We start from the raw sequence: 24,785 nt of genomic DNA on the forward strand, positions 1-24,785 counted from the left end.
CAGTAAAAGCTGTGTTTACCAAATGAATGTCATTAATAGAAGCTTTGGCCTTCTGAACACTTGAGGTTTAGAGGCTTGGAAAAAGGACAGTAATACCCCTAGTTATCTCACCCTTGAAAGATTTTAGTTTCAGAAATCAATGATGGATGCATTTGGCAAACTATTCATTTTTCAGCTTAAGATCAAAACAAGCCAGAGAAGTCTCTTATTCATTGTTAAATTAAGGCATTGCTTTCATTCTCGTCTTGGTGGTGGATGTAGAAAGAGTGTTTATTAGCATGACAGTAAATCCCATGCTGAGGGCTTGATTAAATCCTCCCAAGGTGAAGCTGTGCTGTGGCAGCAGAGCTGTGGGGATGCTGTGCTGTGTGTGCCCACCTGGATGGGGAGGGAGGGGGCCCTGGTGTGTCCTCTGAGTCAATCCGACCTCCTGACAGTCCATTAAAGCCATCGTGCTGCCGCCAGGACATAAAATTGGTCTTATTTCTGATCTGTAGCTTCACTTTAAAGGAACTGAAGTTCTGAGCCTGATATTTATGCTGCTGGTTGGGGAGTAAAATTAAATGCCGCCTCAGTGATAAAATGTGCTATCAGTGTACCAATAAAGCTCCCAACATCTGCCTGCTCCTCACTCATTTCATCTCTCCTTACAAGCAAAATAATTCTTTGTGTTGTTCCCTCATTGTAATTACAGTCTGGCGCAGGACTTGCAGGTAGAGCAGCAATGTGACGTAGGAGCTGCTTATCTTTGAGTGATTTTTGATTCATGGAAGCCCAATGAGCGTGAGATACATAAAGATCTCTGAGAAGGCACAAAGTAGGAGCCAAGAGAAAGTTTGCAGGTGTTTGCTGAAGGCTTGGGAAAAATTCCTCCCAGAAACAAAGCTGTTTTCCTACTGACCGTGTAGGTTCTGTTCCCTGTAGTATTTTCTGTAGCAGTATTTCATAGGGCTCTTTCTTCCTAATGTGTTCCTTTTTTTACCTGCCTTATGTTTGTTAATTGGCAGCTCCATTCTGCAGCAGTCCTCATCTTTTCAGTAACATCATTTAATCGATCAGTTCTGCCCTTTTTAACATAAGATGAAAAAGCTTTTTATTTTGCCAGACCCTCACCTTTTATTTCCCATATTCTATGTAAGTGTGAGTTGTTTGCCCATGTGTGCCACGTATCTTTGGGCTCTCTAAACTGAAGGAGAGACAGAAGCTGTAGGGGGAGGTTGGTGCTGAGAATGGAGGCTGAGGGCATTGCCTCCAGGGAGGCCATGGGCACACTGTTCTGCTTCTTGCTGGGCAACAGGAAGGCACATGGAGTTACCCTCGTGCTGTCTGTGCCTTCACGTTGGTTTTGGAAACTTGAGGAGAGCTGGAATGAAAAATTACATTTTTATTCCATCCCTGTTTCTCAGTTGCTGGTGCAGTGAATGTCTGTGTGCTGTCTATAAATGCGTGGGCATGGAGAGAAGGATGCGAGTTGTCAGGCCTCAGCTATTGGTACAAAGCAATCTCCCTTCCTTTTCTTTTGCCTCATTAGCTTGTGCGCCGAGCTTTTTATTTAGTTCTGTGTGGTGATGCTGATAGCTGCACTGTGACTGTTACACACGTGCAGCAGCACTGTCGTTCTTTTCCACCTGTGCTTCTCTGCTGTTCTTCCCATCCACGCTCCAATTCCCCCCAGCATATTCACTTTGGAGCCATCCTCCTCTCTGGCACTTGTCCCTGCTAGGTGCACGGGGCCGTGCTCTTCCTCAGCTGCAGTGTGACCAGACACTGTTCCTCTTCCGTCTGCCCCTGTGCTGCTGCACATAGATGTCTGCTTTCCCTCTCAGGCTGACAAACAGAGAGCTTATGGCATCCCCTCTGCTTCCCCTGTTATTTTCTCAGTGCCCGCCTGGTGGTGAGTTGGTTACTGAAAGGATGGAGTGGTTCGAGTAATGTTCCACGTGTCACTGGGGCTGCGGGAAGCTGAGAGCTGCTTTTGTAATGTTTTCTTTTGAGGCGAATTATTAAAATGTATCTTCCAGCTTCAGTATTCGCTGTCTGCTGTCATTGTTCTCAGTCTTTCAAAGAACATTCTGGAAAAGGAAGTTTTATCATTAAGATTACATTAAAGTGGATTACAGAAGGGAAAAGCAAAATATGAGGAGTCTCAAGAGCTCGGAACAGAACGATGTTGGCATCTCATTCACTAGGATGTGGAGCAGGGAACATTAACAGGCTGATAAACAGAAATGACTTTTTTCTCCTTACGGCTTAAAAGGTTTACTTTGAACTGGCAGAGGTTTCTAAAAATTGCCAGTTCTCCACGCTTACGTTGAATGGAGAACTTTGAGCTTATTTCCATCTTTCTAAATGTTTGGTTTGAGCAAGCATTTGCTTTTGAAAAGCCATAGGTGTCACTGGTGTGGAAGAGAAGAGCCCAGGTCTGCCTGGATTGGTACTTGCTGCTGCTGGGTACCTGCATTCAGATCCTGCCTTGTGTCACTAAGGAATAGAACTTTCTTTTTGGGTTATTATTTTTTTTCCATAGAGATGGCTTTTGTTGTATTTGGTGCAGTTTCTGGAAGGATTATCAGTCTGTCCCAAGAGGGGAAGAAAGGATCTCAATAATTTGCTTTGGCATGGTGTGAAGAGTTGTAAGGAAGCTGAATTTCACACTTCTCATCTTAAGGAAACCTGTGTTAGCAGAGTCAGTTCTGAGAGTTTAAGTATTGTCGCTGCTTTCAGACATCTCTGGCATTTAAATTCTATCTACATGAACATCACATTTAGCTCAGTCTGAAACATAAACAGAAGATGGTGTTCTTTCCAAGTGCCATGCCACAGCTGAGGAAATTGCCCATTTGTTTCCCTTTGCTTAACTTTCCCCATGTATTTAAGCAATTCTTTTCCAAGCCAGTTAGAAACATCACTGAATGCCTGAGCTATCCACGAGGTCTGAATTTCAATCATTATTTGCTATTTCAAGAAGGAAACCCATCGTGTCTCATTTTTCTGTCCAAATGTCAGCGTGATGTGAACCCATCAGTTTGCTCAGCATTTATAGGAAGTGTACTAGGAGATGGTAACTTTAACTGCTGTGTGTAACTGCCTAAACTGCTTGTATGTGCTTGTAACGTTTGGCATCTTAATTCTACCACATAGTTTTATCTGATATACACAATACGAGGTCTCAATCTGTTTGTCAACTTTAGATATTGACTTCGTAGAATCTTCTAAATATAGATCGGTTCTATAGAATGTGTCAGCAGTTAATTATCTCTGTTAGCCTGTGGAATTCTTGCACTGTTGAACAAGAACAAGGCTGGTCCACAATATTGAACTTGAGGCGTCTGCTGAGTTGTGATGGATAAGGAGCATTCAGTGCAAGGTTGCTGTTGCCTCATGTTCCATCACTGTAGGTAATGTCTGTGGGCACAGATTCCCTTTTTAATTGACCAATTAAAACAGAACCAAGGATGTAATGGTATCCTGCTAATTAAATTATCCATTTTCAAATGCAGATTTAGCGCTGTTAAACTTTCCCACCAGAATACAATGAGGAAGAGTCGATTTCACAGTCCTTGGTTGTTAAATTGGTTTCTGAATGACTTCAGGTTGAACTGGAGTCTTTCACGTTTTCCTTATTCACCCAATGTTTTAATACACACGTTTGTCTTCAAGGAGAGGAATTTCGAGGTTGCAGAATAGCTGCTTGGGGATTTTAGTGAATTCCTACATAAATTTCCCTGGTACAATTCAATGACCCGGCAGTGCAGGATGTACTTAATTTAAACTGAGAGTCTTTTAAGGCAGTGTTCTCTTTGAGATTTATCTAAGCAGTGCCTTAAAGTGATGGGGAGCCAAATTCTTCTGGTTTAATTGAGAGTCATGTCCACACTGCAAACTGAGTGTTAACTGCCTTAGAAGACATTTATCTTTCAACATAGGTTGCTGGAAAGAGCAAATGCAGGTGGTGGCTATGATTACAAGATGAATATTATCTTTCTCTCAAAGCAGATCATACTAAACCTCCATTTTGCTTTTACTTTGTTGGGAGAAGGGAAAAAAAGAAAAGGAAAAGATGCAGTAGGAACCAAGATCTTGTTTGTTGAAGATGAGCTGTCTTCTCAAACTGATTTTGAAATAGATACGCAATCAATTGAATGCCTTGTATATGTTTATAATGCCTTGTATATAACCTCTTATGCTGAACAAGACGTCCGACACTGGCATGGTTCTGTCCTATCTTCTTCTGAGAAAAGCTGACAGGGAGGCTGCAGCCACTCATGATTTCGGCAGTGCAGCTGTAACAGGACATGGCAGCAGCTCCGGTGTCCTGCTGCTGTGTGGTGCTTTTCTGTGGTCTTTCCGATTAATTGGTCAGGATTTCACAAGCCTGTGTTATCTTCCCTAGTGCCCGAATACTGGAGAAGGCCCGGCAGCAGCTGCAGGAGGAAATTCTACAGATCCAGAGCCAGCTCTTGGATGAGAAGAAGAAGCGTGAGCAGCACGAGGCCCTGGTCAGGCGGCTGCAGAAACGTGTGCTGCTGCTCACCAAGGTGAGGGTCCGGATGATGTCAGTAGAAGCGTGTCCTTATTCTTTGCTCTAGGTGTTTCTTCTGTGTTCACTCCAGTACCGCTAAGTTGCTCTGGGGGCTTTGCGTGGCAGATGCTGTAAAAGTGATGTGAAACTTGTCTTCAGGGCTGCAATGGGATAAAGGTATGAGTGTGTTGTAAGGCTTTGTTAGTGTGCTCCTCCATCTGGGCTCCTGCTCTGTTGGCAATCTGTGGCTTAGTCTCAGGCATGACATTTGTGCGAGGGCAGGGAATTGAATCATGTTGTCTCCAGAGTGTTTCGAGCCACCGAGGGGAATTTATAAAGGCTTTTGCTGCCTCACCTCCTTTCCTAAAGAGAACGAAATGACTGCACCCTGTCAACTGTTCCTGAGGAAAAACAATTTACAGAGTAAGAGAGTCGCCTTCCTCTAACGCTGAAAGTCTGTTCAGATATAATGGCAGGCACTAGACCAGTAAATTGAAAATATGTTTTAAGATTCTTTCTATAGGATATTTCAAAAAAGTGCATTATCCTATATCAGGTGTGCTTCCCTGATGAAATTCTATACAATAATTTTCGAGTCTGGAGAGCATTGAAAAACGTTATATTAAATTCCAAGGGAGCTCTTTCCCCAAAGGGAATAATAATTCTTTCTAGTAAGAATGATATGGACTTCACTTTCAATAATATTCCTTACAAAACTTCACTCATCTAAAGCAATCTGCCTGATATCATCAAGCTGCTCACGTAGGTAAGCTTATGCGTGTGTATAAGGTCAGACTGGAGAAGTTGGGGTGAGAGAAGCAGCCAGACACGTCGTCATGCACAGGGAAGAAGGTGCTGCTATGGGAGTGTCTGAGCAAGCAGAAAAGGAGCTCGTCTGTTGGTAGTGCTTTAGGCTTTAATTTTCAGTGTCGAGTAAAGCTTTTTGTTTGGTTTTATTTGCTCTGCACTCAGTTCTGTTTAACTCTGTGTTGGTGTTGAGCCAAGGAGTTTGTAGTGGATGCTTTGCAGGACCTCAAGGAGCAGGAAGCAACTGTTTGACAGGAGGATGTTTTTTCACCACTTCTGACTGCAGAATTTGGTGCCATGAGGAGTCTTGTAAGTGAGGACAGCTGGTATTGCCTTTGCATCAAGGCAGCATTGCAGTCAGGATGGTTGGGCAAAAGCTGCTTAGAAAAAGGCATTTCATCTCAGCAGCAGCCGGCCCTCCATGTTGTTCTGGTTTGATACTGATGTGGCTGGTTGTGACGCAGGTGAATGCTGAGCCTGATAAAAAGCCTTTACAGCCTTCTCAGCTGTGCAGTGTGGCACCAGGCTGCTCAGCTCTAAAGGAAGTTTCTCAGATGGCTTCTGAACTATTCCCTTTGATAACTGGAAATAAGTTAACAGCAGAAATCTGTTTTCTCAATGAAGACGAAATAACTTTGCTATCATTACTTCTTTAATTACTGGACCAAAAACACAATAGTACTTTGTCATGTAATGGATTGGACTCTAATATATACAATAGAGCCCTGTATTTGTTCACTATTCCCTTCACCTCAGAAATAGAGGAAAAGTTGGAAATGTCCTTGATCAGACCACAGCAAATAAACTCGTACTTTGTCAGTGAAAGTTTTCAGTATGCTGAGTGATTCCTCCACTGCCCTGCTTTAAAGGAATAAAGACTTTGCTGTTCTCTGAAAATTTATATTCCATCCAGGGAATGCTAGGAGTCCTTTGTGAAGGAGTACGTGCGTGCTGGTACTTGGGCAATCTCCTCCTGGCACTGCTTCTCCCACTGGTTGCTCTCTCATGCGAAATCAGAAGGAGGAATTTCATTTAATTAAAAAAAGCACGATATTGTGATTTAAAATGAGATTGGGCAAATATACTGCCTGTTAAAAAGAATTATTTTACATTGAAAGCATATCACCTAGAATGGTATTTAATCATCTAATTAGTGGCATCAGTAGTATAGTGTGCTTCCGTCTATGTAAATTGAGAATGGAAAAGATGAGCTCTCTCTATTGAGTCTTTGTCTTGTTAAATAGGACTGTGAAAATCTAATTTGGGAGAGGCTATTATATATATGATTGAATCACCACTGCTTCTGATACTGTGGGTTTTGCATTTGTGTATGTTTGACCCTCCGGTAGGGCAGTGAGCGTGCTCCTGTATTCTGAGCAAATAAGGACTGAAAGACTTCAGACACGTTTAACAGTGCATGTTTCATCCAGTAACAGCTATCTGTTCCCTGGGATCAAATTGTAACCTGGAAGTCTCAGGTCTTGAATGCATTTTAAAAGATCAATAGAAAATGATAAGCCGTTCTTCATTTGATAACGGCAATACCTAATATTTTAGTTATAAACATTCTCTCTTCAGATGACATTTGCTTTGCCGATCTGATTCCTTCTCAGATTTTATGGCTATTGAATTTTGTCTCGAGATTCAAGCAATATTTTCTGACTTTTGTGGATTGCCTGTCTTGTTCAGTCTGCTTCATTTTCTACTTGCCACAGACTCTGTTTTACTTGGTTGCTCTTATATTCCCATTTCGGCACATTGAACTTCTCCCTCCATTGCTTGCTTCCTTGCCTCATTTGCTTCTTTTGGGCTTTCTTGACCTTATTCGGACATTTCCACTTGGTTTACTGTTTGGAATAGGCACAGTTGTCAATCTAGGGTACTTCTATGAGGCTTTACAACTCTTCCCTGACTGTCTCAAAGAACAGCGTTCTCCAGCCTTTGACATACTTGTTCAGTGATCTAGCCCGATTAATTCCACCTCTGACAGCAGAGTGGGGCAGGACGTGCATCCTGGTTATTACTGTTGACAAACTGCTGTTTAGAGCGTGTTCGTTGATCACTTTCTCATGTGTATCTTGTAGATCGAGGCAGTACTTGAAGCTTTCTGATAGATGTGTTTTCAGTGAGATGAGAGCCTAGGCTTGGACACCTGGGAGATTTTCAGATGCTGATGGCTTGAAGGCATTTCCCGGAGTGTCAGTCTGCTCGCTTAGGGTAATGAGAAAGAAATTAATGTCTGAAGGGATGTATTCACTCGCTCTGTTAGACATCCACCTGGCTGGATTTGCTGTCTGTTGTGCTGTCTTTTTGCTTTGGTTTCTCTCACTTTAGAGAACTCTTTTATCTTGGCGTTATTACACGATGTCGGCCCAACACAGCAGTAGTAGGAGATCTGTGAAGTGCTGGGGAAGGACCCTGTCCTTTTTTCCCATTTAATCTATGTCTATATTGGCTTTGTGTATTGTGTTTACCCACAGCTCTGTATTTGATTTGAGCTTGTGAGTATTTCTCTTTTCAGGGAGCTTTCCGCTCGTGATCTTTCTGGTGTAAGCTATTAAAAGTAATCAATGTTGCTATTGAATGACTAAAATTTGAATCTCTTGGGTAGTTTCCTGTGACATGGAGCAATCCTGAAATGAAAAACCCCTTCAGAAGATCCTTATCTGGGGTCAAGCAGCTCATTGAGCCTGTATTAAATGAGCACAAAGCTCTGGTGTGTTTGTTCCCAGAGGGCAGCTTTCAGGGGCACAAACAGACCACGTGGAGCAGAAGGGAAGTTGGAGAAAAGCAGTGAAGGCATGAAAAGGGATTCCCAGATCTTCTGCTGTGAGAGGTGGACAGTTGGTTTGTGTGGATCTGTGGAGGACTGTTTCCTCCTCCTCTCATGTGCTTTCTACCAGGTCACGGATCAGTCCCAATCTGAATTTGTTACTTAGCTGCTGTGATGGTTCAGCCGTGTCACTCCTCTCTTGTGTGCGTGCAGTCAATCATTTATTCTTATTCTTAGCTGTATCTTCAGTGAACAAAGTAGGTTGGACATACCCATGTGAGGCTACAGAGCGAGAAGAACCCCAGGCATGTACAGTGGGTTTGACCTGGGACCAAATCCCCTGCTTGCTTTCTGCAGGCGCCTGGTCCTTTGTGGGAAGCTCTTGCATATCTGCTCACAGGATCTCAAAATAAGGAGCACAGCTTCAGCGACTCCTTATAACTTATCCCAAATGAGTCCAATTTGCTTCCCAGGTCGTAGACTTTATGAACGTGTGCTGTCCTATTTGCTTCCAGCACACTCATGTGAGGCACAACGCAGCCCATGAGTGAATCTGACTGCGTGTGTGCTGTTGTTTCGCTGTGTTTGCCTGCCCCTGTGTTCTCCACTGCCCTCAGAAGAGGCTGAGAAATCCCATTCTGTTTTCTGAGCCTTCAACCCAATCGTGTGATCTGATGGGAAATCTGTTTCAGTTGAGCCATAATTCAGGCCATCACCATAAAAGCTGGAAATTAGATAAGTATTGATGAACCAACTCCAGCTGACTGTTCACACCACATGTTCCTGGAGATAATCTTTGCAGGAGTCAGTGTGATCTGACTCCCAGAGCTGAGAATGGTAGAGATGCATCAGAAATGGGACTAGGTAATTAAACTGTTCATTAAGCACGGCAGATGCAGAGTTCACGACTTGATTTGCCATCTGCTTTGTTTTGTAATCAGTAAAGATTTAAATGAATGCTGTCATTTTCTCTGTCATATTTGGCTCCACGTTGTGGTTTTTAGGAGGAGGTCAGTGATCTGAAAGTGCAAGGAAAGATCTGAAAGTTCAGGGGGTTTGGAGCAGGAGATGAATTAACCCTTTTCCTGGGATATGCATTTATCTTTAAATGTTGCACCTGGTAGGAATGAAGCGTGGCAAGCAGAAGCCTTGCAGCAGCCTTCATTTGGGCTCTGCACACATGGCACATGGGTGGGCTCAGGGCTGCTCCCCGTGCTGCAGGCAGTACCAAATGCCCTTCCCTGGCTGATAGGATATGATGCCTCTTCAACCCACATCATGACTCCATGCGCATCATTTAAGCAGTTCCATTATTGATGCATCCCCAGCTGTGCTGCCAGCCTCCACATGATTGCTGTCTGCTGTCAGCCCAGCCTGTGCCAATCCTCTGCTCACCTTCTCTCTCCTTCCCTTGGTTTTTATAAAACCATGGAAGCTGTCTTTCTTTGTAATGCCTGCAAAGAAATCCATTCTAAAGCAATCCCCCTCATCTGTGGTTCTGCAAGGCAAGTTTTGTTGGACGAGGTAGTACCTCTTAGATCATCTTGCATAGCTGTAAGAAGGGAGGAGACAAGACAGGCCTTGTGTTTGCAAGGGACTCAACAGCCCTTTAGACTGAGAACCGTACCCTCTAATTTCAGTTTGATTATATTAATCACTTAAATAGTTTCTGGAAAAAAAAAAGCGATTGGTTGTTATGGGGTGGGAATGATAGCAAGGGGAAAGAAGATCATTAGCTGCTGTGGGATGGGAAGGAAAGAGGTAATTGCTGTCTGCAGAGTAAGAGGGGTCTGAATGGGGTCTCTGCTGAATTGTAATTTTTACTATCCAGTAACATCATGAATTTTAATTGAGGCTGCTCTTCTGTAGGATTCTTTCTTCTTTTTTATCCTTAGAGTGAGGGCTAACAGGCCAGATGTAGCAGAGGCTTTCATGAAAAATCTCCTCCCCTGTTAGCTGGAGCCATTTGCCTTTGTGCTCATGGTTTATGTCGGAGTGTCTGGAGCTGTGCTATGAGGCGTGCAGTTCTGTGATGACAGTGAGATTCAGAGTCTTTGGCTTCTGGTGAGGTTGAGGAAACACCAAGTGTTGTGTTTGCTTTTGGTGGTCTCTGACAGCCTTGTGTTGGTGTGATGTGGGAAGGAGAGATCTGGGTTTAATATGAGGGATTTTCTGTCTGCTGTGTAATCCAAACCCACTGGGAGTATTTTGGGTAAGTTCATCTGAAGTGAAAGCATGCTGTCCTGGTTCCTGCAGTGCTCTGAATCAGAGGGTTGTCTGTTATCCTTGCTGAGATGGTCTGTGGTTCAGGTTGGTCTAACCCTGGCTCTGGGTTAATTGATTTCTGCTAATGGGCCCTTGCAGACTATAAATTCATTCAGCTGAAAAATCCTGCTCTGCTCCTAAAACTCTCCTTGGGCTTTATCTGGGTGTTTCACAGCTTACAGGCATGATGCCCTGCAGGGAATGGAGGCCACGTGATGAGCACAGACCAGGAGCAGTTTGTGCTTGGAGATCTTGACATTCTGTTCTGCTTAGCTGCGTCACGTTGGGATTTGACAGAGAAGATGGCAAGATGTTTCTAAGCCAAGAGTTACTAAGTGTGGAAAGGGCGCTGCTGAGATAAGAAGCAGAAGGCAGAAATGTGGGCGTCCTGTGCCCAATTTCAGTCCTAATCCACCTAACCACCTTCTGGAGCTGGGGCAGCTGGCTCCACACGTAGCTGTGTTGGAGATGATTTGCTCTGCTGCTCCTTGCCTACAGTGGGTGCTCCACAAGGAGATTCAGCAAACACTTATTCTAACCACTCTTTGCCTTTCTGTTTCTTTAATGTCTGCATTGGTCTACTTCGCCATTCACCATTCTTTTTTATCTTTCTGTCTGCATTGTAAGGACCTTTCAACTGTGATCTCCCAAATGCAACGGCTTTCTAGGATCTTTTGACCCCATTTCAAATCTATCTAGGTCTGAAATTGAGAGTGATGTTTTTTTTTCTTTTCTCCTTTGCCTATACCCTGTAATTTAGCTGCTTCTGGCTGTTATTTAGCTTTTAACTGAGTGTTCTGGCTGCGGAGGAACCTGGTTTTCCTGGAAATTGCTACACAAAATACAAATGAATAGATATCAGTTGTCAACCTGACCGTAGCCTTGACCAGCTCTGCTCTGCCGCTATGGAAACATAGCAACACCGATGCCTTCTCCCTTGCTATCCCCTTAAACCGTAATAGTATTTAATGAAATGGTTTCATCTACAGAGCCTGTGCTGCCTTTCTGGTGCACTGATCAGCATTCCACAGTAACTCCAGCGGCAGTTTTAGTGGAGTTCTGTACAATCACAGCCCAACTTAGTGCTGATTTGTACTTGATGCTTCGTTATATTCATTACAAGATCTTATTTGCATGCTTGACATTTAAAAATATTGTGTTTGGAATGTGTTATTTATTTTGAGACCTTTATTAAGCAACCTCAGTCTGAGAAGGATTTAATTGTTACTGATAGCTGAGAGTATAATTACCTCACTAAAATATCATGACTATATTAAGCAAATGGAAATTGTCTTACAGAACGAAGTGAGCACAAACCGTTTTCCTTTGAAACAGTCTGTTCCAGGGACCTGCTAACACCGCTTTGCTAATATGACTGCAGAATCTTGCTGCAAGGAGTGCATAAGGAGAGCTGAGGTCGATGGCTTCGGGAGAGGAAGTTGTCTGTGATAGTTTAGAAGTTGTTTGCTAAAACCATTTGGGAGGAAGTTAAAACAGAAGAGATCTGTAGATTTCAGAAAGAGGAGAAAGTCACGTTTCCTGTCATGGCTCCCAGCCCAGTGCAGGCTTTTTTCTTGCATACTTTTTCATTGGCTCCATTACTTTGCATGATGTGATCACATATTTAACACTCCTTTTTTCAGTTAATAAGAAAGTAGCAGAGTTGTTGAGTTAGCATGTGCTAATCCTGCTCCAGAATGGCTTTTAAAGCCTGAGAGGTTCCCTTCGTTTCTGGCTTTCCTGTCTGTTTTTGGGCCTGCATCTGTTGAGTGGGTCTGAGATGACCAAGATGGCTCACTATGATGCTGCAGTGTTCTGCACTGCATCCTCTCAGGTGGGTTCTGCTCATCATCTGGCACTGGCCTGATTCTTCACTATGGGTGAACAGACTTCCCATTTAACTGACTCTGGGCATTCTACCTCTTTCTATACCTACGTGGGTACCTGTAGGGTTGTGTGCTGCAGAGACATAGAGGAGGTGTGGTTTGTCAGAGCAGGACTTGGGCACTGTCAGTTCTTAGCAATATATTTTTGAATCAGTGCCCCAGGATTCATCTTTTTGTTGTTGTTGTTGTTTGGCTTTTTGTGGATCTGATGAACCATGTAGTTACAAGAGCACAGAGGTCATTGCTACCTTTATAGCAGGTGCTTTTGGCAGTTGGAGACACAAGGACAGACTCTGTTCTTATGTCTGACAATTTCTATGTAAGCAAGGTGTTAGAGCTTTCTAGCACTAGAACAATTTAGAGTATGCAGCAAAATGAAAAGTTGTGTTAGCTTGGGGCATTTTTGGGGAGATTTATGTGCGTATATATATGTATATGCATATACGTATATATGGTAATAGTATATTTTCTGCCGGAATAGTGACTGGTTTGTGCTTTGTCCCGTCAGCACGAGCTATCAGTGCTCAAAGCTAAGAGGTTAGGCTATGAAAATTAGAAATATGCCCATAAAAGAATTTATTTGACCTTCAGATCTCATATTTCTCTGAAAGAACGGGCTGTGCGACTTCTAAAGGTAAAATATTCAATAAAAAGAAATTAGGTTAATCCAATGTTATGGCGGAGAATTTAAACTCACCAAGGTCGGGTAATTCAAAGTTATAGTTCCCTTGATGCGTGTGCTGTAACGTTTATTCCTTTGCTTCTCAGCCCTGAATTATGAAGGATGGTGGAGTGGAGATGGCAGAAAAGCAAGTGTGGAGATGGATGTGTGCAGTGAGGGACTTAGTGCTGAGGGGTGTTGGCGGAACAAACTTCTTTGCTCCCAGCAACAAGAGATGGCACGGGCAGCATGCAAGGACAGGGGCAGTGCCTTAGGGCTTCTGAACATCTGCCACTAAGTTATTAGCTCGGATAAGCTGCATGGAAAGGGTTTTCAGCACTTCTTTGTTCCTGAACTACTTAGGGCTTGAGGGCATTAATATCTGTGCCTCTTAAAAGGGGTGGTATTGCCACAGGAACTTTGAATCCCTGACTTGTCTCTGTTTTAATTCTCAGCCGTAGAACTGGATTAACTGGGCTTGCTTCAAGTTGAATCGCTGTGGATTTATTTTAAAGGATAGGAGGGAGAGAGATAACGAAGTAATTGCGCAGTGGTTTATTGCAGCGTGTGATGTGAGCCTCTGGTAGGCACAGCTGCACGACTCAGACACCAGTCACTCCGAGTGCCCTTGCAAATGAAGACCCAAAATCTATAAACCCGAAGGACTGTCTGGAGAACGAAGGAGTTTCACATTGCTTCTGGCAGAGCATCGTGCACTGCTAACTATTTTGCTCAGCGCGTCTTTGCATCTCAGGTCAAGCGTTGCTTAAATTGATGAATATATTAGAAGTCGAATGAGGGTTTTTTTTTCTCTCCAAGTATTGTAGAAATGGTCTTTGACCCATGTTTTTTTGCAGCGAGGAGAAATGAACTGTTCCGTATTTTATGAGCTCATTGGCTGGAGTAGAACTTCAGATGGAGACAACGTTCTTTAGGAGAAATTGTAGTAAAAGTGTAGAATTGGTCTAGTTTCAGTTAATGAGTTCTGATGTTGTGGGATTATTATATTACCAGCTTCTTGATAAATGGGAGATCTGCCATTTCTCTTTCAGTGCTGTGTGGGGAATTCAGAGATGTGAGCTGGGAAAAGGTGGGCTCTCCATAGAACGTTAATGTTGGGCTTTCTTCTGTCGGGAGGAGGAGAACTATTTGGATTGAGCCTTATGATTAATAGTTATATGTAGGAAGGTCCTACAGTCCCATGGGGAATTCAGGCAGCTTTTAAGTGTAGGAAGGCAGAGCCAGAGTGAGGTTTGAATGGCTTTGTGTGTTCTGTGCTTTCCAGCACAGCAATGGCCATGAGCTGCTGGGAAGCCCAGTTCTGTGCACTGAGCATGTGATTATATTGAATGGATGTGAAGTAATGCTTCGTTCTGTTCATGCTGTGTGCTTCTGCAGGGCACGTGCACAGCGAGCCAGCAATTCCTTCCTGTGCAGTTCTCCTAACAATCCCGTGTCTGAATTAGCATGTGTCCCAATGTAACTCCTCCCCTGTTGGATTTGAGCTTTTACTTTTTTCCTTTTTCCTCCAGACAGTGACATAAACTGCAGAAATCTTCTATTCTGCATTTAAACAATCGTTCTTCTATGTAAATAGTACGTTCAGTTTTACAGGTAAGGGAACATTTTCTGGCTTTAAAAAGAATCTCATTTTCCCTTGACAGTGTTCTGCCTTTGTGAAGTTATTGGGCAGCTGACCTTGTCAGGACTGTTATTGCGTTATCCCTTCATGAAGGCCAACACAACAGAATGGCCAGAAACAAAAATGCAGGGAAAAAAAAAAAAAGCAATTCCAAGAAATATCACAAAATCAAATCAAAATACCTTTTATCCTCCTCTAAAGTGGAGATGTTTATTAAGATGGCATTTGTTGGAGTGCGGTGCTGGGGGGAGAAAACGGCTTGTGAACCGCTTCAGGTTGTTGTTTAAAAATAAGAACACAGCGTGAGGGAGTTTTTGACCTTTAGCATGAAGTGAGCGGGAGCAATGCTGGCCCCCCTGCAGCCTGCCCACCTTCCCCATGCATCCCCCTGCCCTCTGTCAGCAGGGCAGTGGGGAACCTCTAGCCCTGCATGCTCAGGGGCTTTCTCTGCTTCCAGTTCGTTCAGTGAGTAAATCTCAACTGGAGTATTTCCTACAAGGATGCAGCAAACAGCTCATCTCAGGCTGATTTTTTTCCTTCCTTTTTTTCTCTTCCCCCTCACCCTTTCATCTCCTGATTTAGAGCCTTTTTTCCCCCTCACAGAGGCTTTTGTCACAGTGGCACCACTCACAGCAACCACAGCTTTGCTCTATCCCATCCAGGCACAGCCCCAACCGCCTTCTGCAGGAGAGCTGCCTGCTTTCACTGCTCTCACCAGTCCCCTCTGCTCCTGAGCAGAAACATTCACTGAATTCAGTGGCCATCCCTTCTTGGAAGGTGTGAGCTGTGACAGGAGACAGTGAGCAGCTGGTTCCTGTCGGCACTGTGCTCTCAGCTGTCAGGGAGCTGCAGGTCGCAGGTAGTTCAGTGAACTGTTCATCACAGAACACGTTCATCACACATTAAAGGCTTTAAGTGAAATCTTCTCTGCCAAAGAAATGAATTAAAAAAGCCACAAAGGCTGTTGAACCCACCCTGTCCTTTCATGCTAACCAAGATGTTTCTTATGTAACATCTATGCACATGAATTGTCACGTGTGGTGCTAGCCTGAGGCCGTCTGTAGCACTTACATTCCAATGTAGACTTTTTACTTGCATAAAAGGGAAGAAAGAAAACTGCTAAAGCTACTGAAAATGTCCTGAGTCAGATGCTGAAGAGCAGTAACGAATAACCCGGTCCCCGGTTTAACTCTCCTGGGGCATATACAAGCTGGTGGACTTCAAACATACTTTCTAAATGTGATGCATCCCTGTGGGTAACACCAGAATTGTGGGCAGAAGCGATGCAATGTGCGTGCTTTCCTGCATCACATTCCTCCTTGCCCTACCTGTGAGTTGGTGAGTTCTGAGCTTCTCAGGGCCCTTCTCCTGCACTATTGGCCCATCCTCTGCAGCTGAGTCTGTTTTGGAGTTCGTTCCCTATCTTCATCCCTCTAAGGAATGTTAAAGTTGCTTCCTCTTGAATCTGTCTCCTGCCAGAAACATCCTACCTTTCTGAGGAAGTCTTCTTAAGCTTCACTTGGCTAGGATGGGTTTGGGGTTTCTGTGTTAGTGTTTATTCAGTCACCGCTTCTTGCTCTGCAGAGGTAGTTGGGCTTTTTGGTCTGCTTAGTTTTTCTTCAAGGAGGTGGAGCAGGGAAGGTGGAATTGTTCCTCCTTGCCAGCCAGCAGCTGCACAGGTTAGTGTAATGTCACACTGCTCTGCTGGAGAAACCAGGCTGCAGCCTAAACATTGAATTACCTATCTCCAATTGAATAAGCAGTAGCAGAGGATAAAGGACTTATTGCTGACCCCAGCCTGGTAGGCCTGGGTCTTACCTTGTTTGCTCAGCAGAGGATTTCTGTTCATAGGACACTCCTCAGCTTAAAGAATTTGCAAGCTGCTCCTCATCTGCAATTCGTTCTGCACAGGGATGCACCTCTGTGCAGGGGAACTGATACCCACAGATCTGCTTCCCAACTTTTGGTTTGTAATTAGCTTTTAATATAGTTAAAAGAAAGCTATTCAAATTAAACATAGATTAGAGAGTTCACGTCTTTCATACTAATACAAATTAAGAAAAATGTTCTCATTTATCTATGCTGCTGCATTGGGAAAGTGAGATTGCTGCTCTCCTTGGGAAGAGCTGTTGGGATTACAAGGTGTTCTCACACAGACCAATGGGTTTTTTCCTTACACACCTCTTTGTCCGTGGAAGTAACTCTGTAAGAGTTATATCTGACAAGAAACTCTGCAGGAGAGGCGGAGAATCTTAGATTGTCCTTTCCCTTTTGTATCTTGGAACTTAGTCTGGAGTTCAGTGTGTTATAAATATCTCAGCATCAACCCTTGGTAGGCTTCTGAGAGCTGTTAACAACTAATGAAGGTTAAACACTCTCTATTTTGGGAGTCTGAATGACACTGTCACTCACCGTGTTTTAGCAGCACTCGGTGTTTGGTGCTGTACTTTTCCTCCTCTCATCACTGCATGATAGCAAAGCACTCCCTTCTCTCAGTTATGCTGGGGAAGGAGAACTGCTACGCTCAGATGGAATGGCTGCAAACCTGAGCCCACGTCAGTCAGCTCTGTGGCAGAGAGCTTTAAATCCGAACTCAATGCATCTCACCCTCAGAATATTTGGTCCCTCTGTTCCTTATGAGGACACAGTACAGCAGTACAAGTGCACTTTTGTCTTAGGTGCGTGAAAATGACCTTCCTCGTACAGAGAGTGCCCTGCTGCAGCGTGGCTGTGTCCCTGTCCCACAGCATTAGCATCAGCCTTGCACTGGTTCCCTACATCTGCTGACTCTTGTCATATCCTGGGAGCGTCTCGAATGATTTTGGTGAGCCTCTGCTAGCGTAAGGATCTGATTTTCTCCTGGAGCAATGCTGCTCGAGTGGTTTTGCTGTGGAGGCTGTGGGTTGTTGTACAGGCACAGGATGGAGCCCTTCCTTCTCCTACAGACCATGGCTGGCCAGTGTGTCCCCAGGGATGTCACATCCCCGAGTGATCCAAGTCACACATCTGGGAGATGATTGTCTGAAAGCTGGACACTGATTGCCTGAAAGCTGCTTGTTTGGACACGGCATGAGATCCAGTATTTCTGCTTCCACTTTGCATTCAATTGCATTTGTGTGTGTTCACTCTGCTTATCTGTGTATGCTTTTCCCTCATTATTAATTGTTTTTTAGCTCCGGAATGCCTCACTCTTGTCTCTCAACTCTGCTAACATTAATATTTTATGTTGTCAGCACACATCTTGCTGTTTGCCCCTGTTTTTTGCACTAATCAGTATAACCGACTGAAAGTTCTGGCTCTGATCCCCAGCTCAGCCTGCATTAATTGCTTCCTGTGGTCGGATGGAGTGGGCTGCTCCTGCCTGCTTTTACCCTGATGGGTATTTGACTCTCACACAGTGAGTAAAGCTGCGGGTACTGGGTCGTTTCTATAGACTTTCAAACCCCGTATTCCCTTCTTTGCGCTCTTGCAAGTTCTCTCCATGAATTGTTAACCGGTTAGGCTTAAATTACTTGAACGTAAGCTTACGCTTATCTGTCTCTATTTCATCCTCTTACACCCAACTAAAGAAGACACTTTGTAATTCTGAACCTTCTCAACTAATTTTCTTAATGCTCAGGTGAAACTTCCCCTCCGATGACTCCAATTTCCCAGAGCCACCTTATCTCCTTTCTCAAAGCAGATAGGAGGAAGTCTGCTAATGCCTCCCATACAATAGCGGTTTTTAATGATAGATCATTTTATTCCTTTTGTCTGTTGCCACTTCAGTTATGTTGATCTTGGATGAGCATCTGGCTTTGGGATTGTTCTTATTCTGCATCCTCCTCCTGCATTGCGGGGTCCTGATGTGCTGGGTTGTCTCTGTAGAGGCTGCTGGGGCTCTTTGGAGCTGACGGGCTGTAACTGCTCTGCACACACAGCTGCCCATCTCAGCTTGGTTTTCTTGCTGTATGTTTCCATGATGATGAAACTCATACGCCTTTAAGTTATTATTGTTGCAGCAGCTTTCGTTTGCTGGAAGTTCTCCATGATGATTTATATAGATGTGATTTTCCTTCACTTGACGCAAGCACTAAGGCTGTTCATGTTTTGATGCTTGGCCTTGTTTTCATCTTTATGAAACTGGTAACAGTTTAAAAAAAAACAAAAAAAACAACAAAAATAAACAAAAAGTCTGTGGGAGATTAATAGGTCTATTTTCTTTCTAATTTTGATTCGAGATGCTCACACGTGTCCCTGTATTGCATCTACTCATTTCTGAACTCATCGTGGTTATGGTTTCCACTGCCCTTGTGCCTTATATCTCATGAACTGGATCAGCACTGTTGCAGTGGGTGAACAAGGTGTTCTGTTTGCAGGCCAAGACCAGTACCTGCACCGCAGTCACTGCTGCCCATCCTGTGGGCTCAGGCCACCTGGATGGGAGCTGTGGGCTGCCCGCAGTTATGCTGCTCTGTAGGACCTTATGTTGTGCACCATGAGGGGAATTACCTGGTGGACTGTTTTGCCCTTAATATGTGGAGTAAATGGTGGTGTATTTGAGATGATTGGATGGCAGATAAAGAGAGGCTGTACTTTGGCCGTTGGGTGAGAATACCCAGCTCTGAAAATGTCTTAAATGCAACCTTATAACTCATCATGGATGCAGTTACAGTGTTTTTATCAATTTATTCCTGTATCAGCTTTTATTTGTCCTCATAGCTGTTACGTGCGCTTTTTATTCTGTTTCTTTCTACTAGAAAATCAGATTAGATTTCAACATAACTCCTCAAAGCTGCATGAACTAATGCCTGGTTTAAAGTGGATTAGCAATCAGCATGTATAAGGGCTATTCTGTGTAAGGTGAATCCTAGAAATAACACCTGCATCTTTAGTAATTCACGTGGCAGTAGAGATTTGCTTCTTCAGCTGGAACCTGTTATGTTAAAGGTCACTTTATTGAGATTCGTGCTTACATATTCATAGGAGTGGGCTTTGTTCTGAGCATTTGCAGTCGCCGCGGTTTTGAAGTTGCCAAGCTGGATATTTTCTGTATCTTCTAGCTATGAAATCCAGGTTGATGAATAAAGTGAAACGTCTGCTCCTGATAAGACATGTTAAAAAAATATAAAGTCAGAGGGGATAATAGAGTGATTTTGTGTTTTTTGTACTCAGTGTGGTTCAGCTGATGGGAGAACATGAAATGACAGGAGCGGGACAGCTGGTTGATGGGCTTGGGTGACAGTTGTGGACTGATGGTGTAAATCAGGTTTCTTTGCTTAATGATGTGCCTGTGATCTGGCACGACGAATTTTCTAGGTCACCCTTTTTGCTTATTTCTGTGGCTTTTATTTTTTGAATCCTTTAGAGAACGGCACACTTAGTGAGATATGCGTTTGTATTTGTCTTTTGCATTGTTTCAATCTGTATTTGTTAGAACAGCTCCATACGTATTGCATATGGGCTGGAAAGGATGAGGATGACCCCAAGCATGGCAGGTGGGCATTCATTCCTCCCTTTGGCCCTAACAGTGGGAGTTTGGTCGCTGTCCTGAGTGGAGTGGATATTAGAAAAGCTGGTGATCTGCCTTAGAGAAGCATCCCTTCTATGATTTTATTTCCTCCTCTCTTACAGCTTTATGTGCCTTTTGTGTTATTTCACTGGGTAGATTTTCACGGCTCTCATCTTTGCATTACGTCCTGTTTTTTCTTGCATTTGCTGTGCAGTCTTAGCAAAGAAGGGGGCTGCAAACAGCCCTGAGCTCTCCAGCTTGTTAAGTGATGCCCCTTGCTGTAGCCAGGCCTTCCCCCCAGTTTACCTGTTAGATCTCGGTGCTCCAAGTTCTACTGGTCCTTCTTTCAGCTCTGAGGAAACCCAGGCACTAAGGGCTCTGTCCTTGGCTTTCTGCCCTAAAGGTGCTCCCAGCCACCATGCAGGGAAATATTTCTTTCAGTGATGTAAAGGAATGTTACGGGCAAGCTCTGTGCTGTTGGGGGTCTTAAAAGCAGTCTGGTCCTGTACCAACTCCCATCAAGCAGCGGGATGCTGCTTTGCAGCTGGATCCAACCCACCCAGTAACACTATGTGCTGGTTTTCTATTGCACTGTATCTCCTTCCATTTACCCTGGGAAATTCGTTTGAAATTTCATGTAATTGAGCGCCATTCATAAAACCTGTCACTTCCATTTGGAGAATGGAAGTCATGGAGCAGTGATTACATCTTATCGTCCATCGCCCATTTTGCTGCTTGAGATCTGAAGGGCTGTGTGCCGCTCTGTTTCATCAGGTTTCCTAACAATGAAATTGCTTTGCTCTTCAACCTTGAGAGTTTTGTGCTTACTGCAGGCTGAGGGGATGCAGGGCAGAGGACAAAGATGGGCAGCACATGCAGCACTGAGAGGCGGAGGAGTCTGCCCTGTATGTGTGTGTGAGGTCTGCATGCTGAGCCCAGAGCCAGCCTCTGGGCTTGCTGTCATACGGATGTGAAGCGTGCCATCCTTTTGCTTACAGCATCTCTCCGTTCCCCATCCCAAGTGGGACTAATGAGGGCTGTGGTGATGCCAGATGGCAGTCACCATCATCACCGAACAGCAGAAATATGTCTAAATATTGTCTCTGCAATTGGTCTGTTCATTCCTTCTCCCCGGTTTAGCCTGGCAGTGATCTGCAGGCAGCACTTAGGGACCTCCTAAGAAGATCCCGTGTAGAAAGCTGTCAGAACAGATTGCCGTATGGATTTTCAGAGGATTAAAGTTAATTAAAGAGCTCTTCCTCGCTTTCATTTCCTCCTATCTGCCAGCTATTTACATGCTAATGTAGGGTCTGCTGGGAGAATAGGAGAAGTGTCAGCACAGGGCATGTTATCACACATGGAAACAGTAGAAAATAATGAGCTGAGCAATGTATGTATGTGTGTGCCTGTGTGCAACTTGACAACTCCAAGCCCGTAGCACTGCTTTTTGCATATCTTCAGTAGTGTGTGATCTTACTGAATATAATTCACTCTGTTACATCTCGCTCTGCATAATTTAAGACTTCATTCACAATAGTATCTTTACATAAGCAATTTTATAAATAGGGAGCTTTAAGCGCTTGTTAAAATCGGTCTTGTTCGAAAGAGGAAATCTCCACAGAAGGAAAGAGCACATCTAAGGGGAGCAGGGAGCTGGGAGCACAGCTTTGGGTGTGGGATGGCATCTCCTGTTGCCTCCTTGCAGCAGCATTAAGCAGAGCAGGTGCTCAGTGTGTGAGCAAACTGAATGTAATCGTTTTCTGCTCCAGTTGCGTTATTGCTCGCCCATTCAATTTTCACTTTGTTTCAGAGGATTATATTTTCAGGTAGTTTTTCAATATCTTCTGTTTTAACACTTGATTAAAATTGCTACACAACAGCTGAAATAGAATTGATCCCAGGTTGCGTTTCAAGAGGGAGTTTAATGCTTCAGCAAAATGAGAAGCCTCGCTGTCTGCGCTTCTCAAGGAAAAGATGCAAAACACCCACTTTGTTGAGCCTGGGCACAGAGGTCTTCCAGCTGCTGAGGGCACTGAGGGTAATTAAGTTTCCAGGTACCAACAGCAGCTGGGGGCGCCATTTGTTTCCTGCAGTGCCATTTGTGATGTGAAGTGACCGCCCAAGTGAGGCAGCTCCACGGACCTCTGCCCAGATCTGCATCCCTCGGCTTGCTGTGAAACATCTGCTCAGCATCCTTCTTTTTCTCCACTTCAGCCTCTTGTGGTTTTCGTGGTGTGGAACACGGCGCTCGAAGATGTCAAGTGGCTGTCGCTTGGCCTTGGGAGTCAGTGGGATGTTCTGAGAGTTAAAGAGAAGGGAGAGGGAAGTCCTTTTGCTGAGGGCAGGAGGGAGAAGCTTCATCCCCGCTGAGCAGTCACAAGTCATCTCCTGCGTGCTTCCAAACTCACAGCTCAGCTTTCTGGGCAGGTGCTGAGAGATGCCCTGGGATTTTGGTGTCTGAGTTCTCATAGTTGATATTCCACAGCTGCTCCTGAGAGCCAGCCCAGCGGCGCTGAGCAGATGAATTGCTCCATGTGATGGCCTTTGGCTGGGATTGGTTCCCAGTGTGCTTCTAAAGCATCATCCAGGAGTGCTCCTGGAGCAGCTGGGTGCTGCTCGAGGTTTGCTCCCTGAGCTGGGGGTTGGCTGAGTAATTCTGAGCCATGCGCTGTGCCGAGTTCCTTATGGTGGAGAAAGCCAATGTAATTTCAGTATCGTTGCCTAAATCCTATTGCTAAGTGCAGTTGGGGAATGTGATAGAGCTGCCAGCAGGAAGGCAGGGAGCCCTCCGAACTCATTAGGGATGGGAAATACATCTGTGTAGTGGAAGAGAAGGGAGGCAACGTGTGGAGCAGACTGTGTGTAGTGATGTGGGGGGGGCTGATGGGGCTCTGGCAAGTGGAAGAGAGAACTTCTGCTTAGGAAGAAGAAAGAAGTATAGTGATTTGTAAAGCTCATCTCTTATGCAAGCTGTTCAACTTCATACAGTGTTGGTTTGGGGCAAACATGAAAGCATTTAACCAAAGCAGAGAACTACTTTCAAGCTTTTCTTAGCGCTGGTGTGAGTACGTGTGTGTGTGTGTGTGCATGTGCATGTAGATGATGGTGTGTACCTTTTTCTTTCATCCGTGTTGTAATACAGAAGCGCTCTCGAAGCACTTGAGAGACAAAACTTGAAAAAATGGGGGAAAAAAATGGGAAGTTTCTTGGCTGGTTTCAAAGAGAAGGGAGTGGAGGGAAAAGATGTAAAGGGAACTTTGGCCTTTGGCCGTGGCTTTGGTTAACACTAACATTATTAAGCTAAGAAACCATAAAAGGAGCTGCTCTTCAAAAAGCAGTGAACTCGGAGCCTTTGGGACACGTCCCCTTTAGGTATCTCCTGGTAAGTGCTGACATGTCCGTGTGGTGCCTTTCCCAGCTGGTGGAGGATGGGTGCTATGGAGGATCTCACATGGTGTGCAGCTGCACTCCTCTGACACGTGGGAGAGAAGATGGGAGGTTTTCACATCTGACACAAACCCAGTTTGCACCATAAAACATGAACATGTTTTGTTTATAAGCGTTAGTGGTTGCCACTTTCCTGTGGTCTGAGCTCATACAAAGGCTCTCTGACTTCAGTCATGTGTGGGGGAGATTTAATGTTTTTTTTTTGGGGTGAAGTTCAATCTTCCATCATTCTGCTGCCGTTTTATAACACATCTGAGGGATTTTACTGCAATTAAGAAGCAAAATTATTCAGAAAGTGGGAAAAATTAGAAGCAAAATTATTCAAAAAGTGGGAAAAATTAGGAACTCAATGAGACCACCGCAGCTAGACGGGACAGTTGTATTGCTTGTGATATGTGTTTGAGAAGACATCTATTTTCAACAGTTAAGGCTGAATGTTTTTCTGTAGACAATGCAATTTACCGGTGAAAAATTGGAGGATTTTGTTTCCAGGTATTACCTGCATATTTTGCTGCTTTTTGCAATAGACCTTTTCTGGGGCCTATAAATATATGGGCCTCCGTGAGATATTTGGTTGCAGTGGCTCCATTGTGATGCCACAGGGAGGAGAGCGTAAATCTTTTCTGAGAATTAAAACTCTCCAGCGCCGGTGTTTGTCTGATTTGTGGGTCACAAGTCCTTGGTTCCGCATCTTCTCCTTCCAGCCTTCAGCTTGTTGTTGATGCAGGTGGATGTTGGGAGCAGAAAGTGATGTATCGGCTACCGATGAAAGGAAGAGTTTCACATAATGATTTTTCTTTTCCCTGTCGTTCCATTAGCTTTTTCTTTTTTCTTTTTTAATATTAATATATAAATGAAAATTTTATGTTAGTTTGGTTTCTGGAACTTCAGCAGAGCGAATCAGGAGGCGCTGCAGGACTCCTAAAACTGAAATGAGATTCTTGTTTTTAATTTTGGGCCGTCCCTGAAGGAAGGCAGCGAAGGAGCAACCAGGAGCAGTAAACAGCATGAATATTTCAGATCAATCGTTATTCCTGTATGCCGACCTCTGCTGAAGACCCCTGTATAGAAAAGGATGGTTTTGCAGACCTGAAAGATTCATCTCCCAGTGATGCCTTCTAAGAAAGCTGTGAAGCACCAGGATGATCTTTGGTGCTTGAGAGTTCGCTCCAGACTCGTGTTGTCCCGTGATGGAAAGCTCTGTATCCTGGCTGAATGCAGTTGCTGACAGCCGCAGTGTTGTGTGTGGGGGGAAGTGATGTTTAGCACTTGCAGAAATCAGCAAATTAAA

The 24,785-nt window shown here is 44.2% G+C and overlaps 1 protein-coding gene across 3 annotated transcripts in view; it reads left to right on the plus strand.

Moving 5' to 3' along the window:
* MAD1L1 (mitotic arrest deficient 1 like 1) overlaps window positions 1-24,785 on the plus strand; it is a 320,009-nt gene that overhangs the window by 85,519 nt on the left and 209,705 nt on the right. For all 3 annotated transcript variants that reach the window (XM_072349472.1, XM_072349475.1, XM_072349476.1), the window contains one exon: window positions 4,394-4,538. In XM_072349472.1, coding sequence (XP_072205573.1) covers window positions 4,394-4,538 — 145 coding nt within the window. The remainder of the gene's footprint in view (window positions 1-4,393; window positions 4,539-24,785) is intronic.

This window comes from Excalfactoria chinensis, chromosome 14 (genome assembly GCF_039878825.1).
Source record: "Excalfactoria chinensis isolate bCotChi1 chromosome 14, bCotChi1.hap2, whole genome shotgun sequence".
NCBI classification, from domain to species: domain Eukaryota; kingdom Metazoa; phylum Chordata; class Aves; order Galliformes; family Phasianidae; genus Excalfactoria; species Excalfactoria chinensis.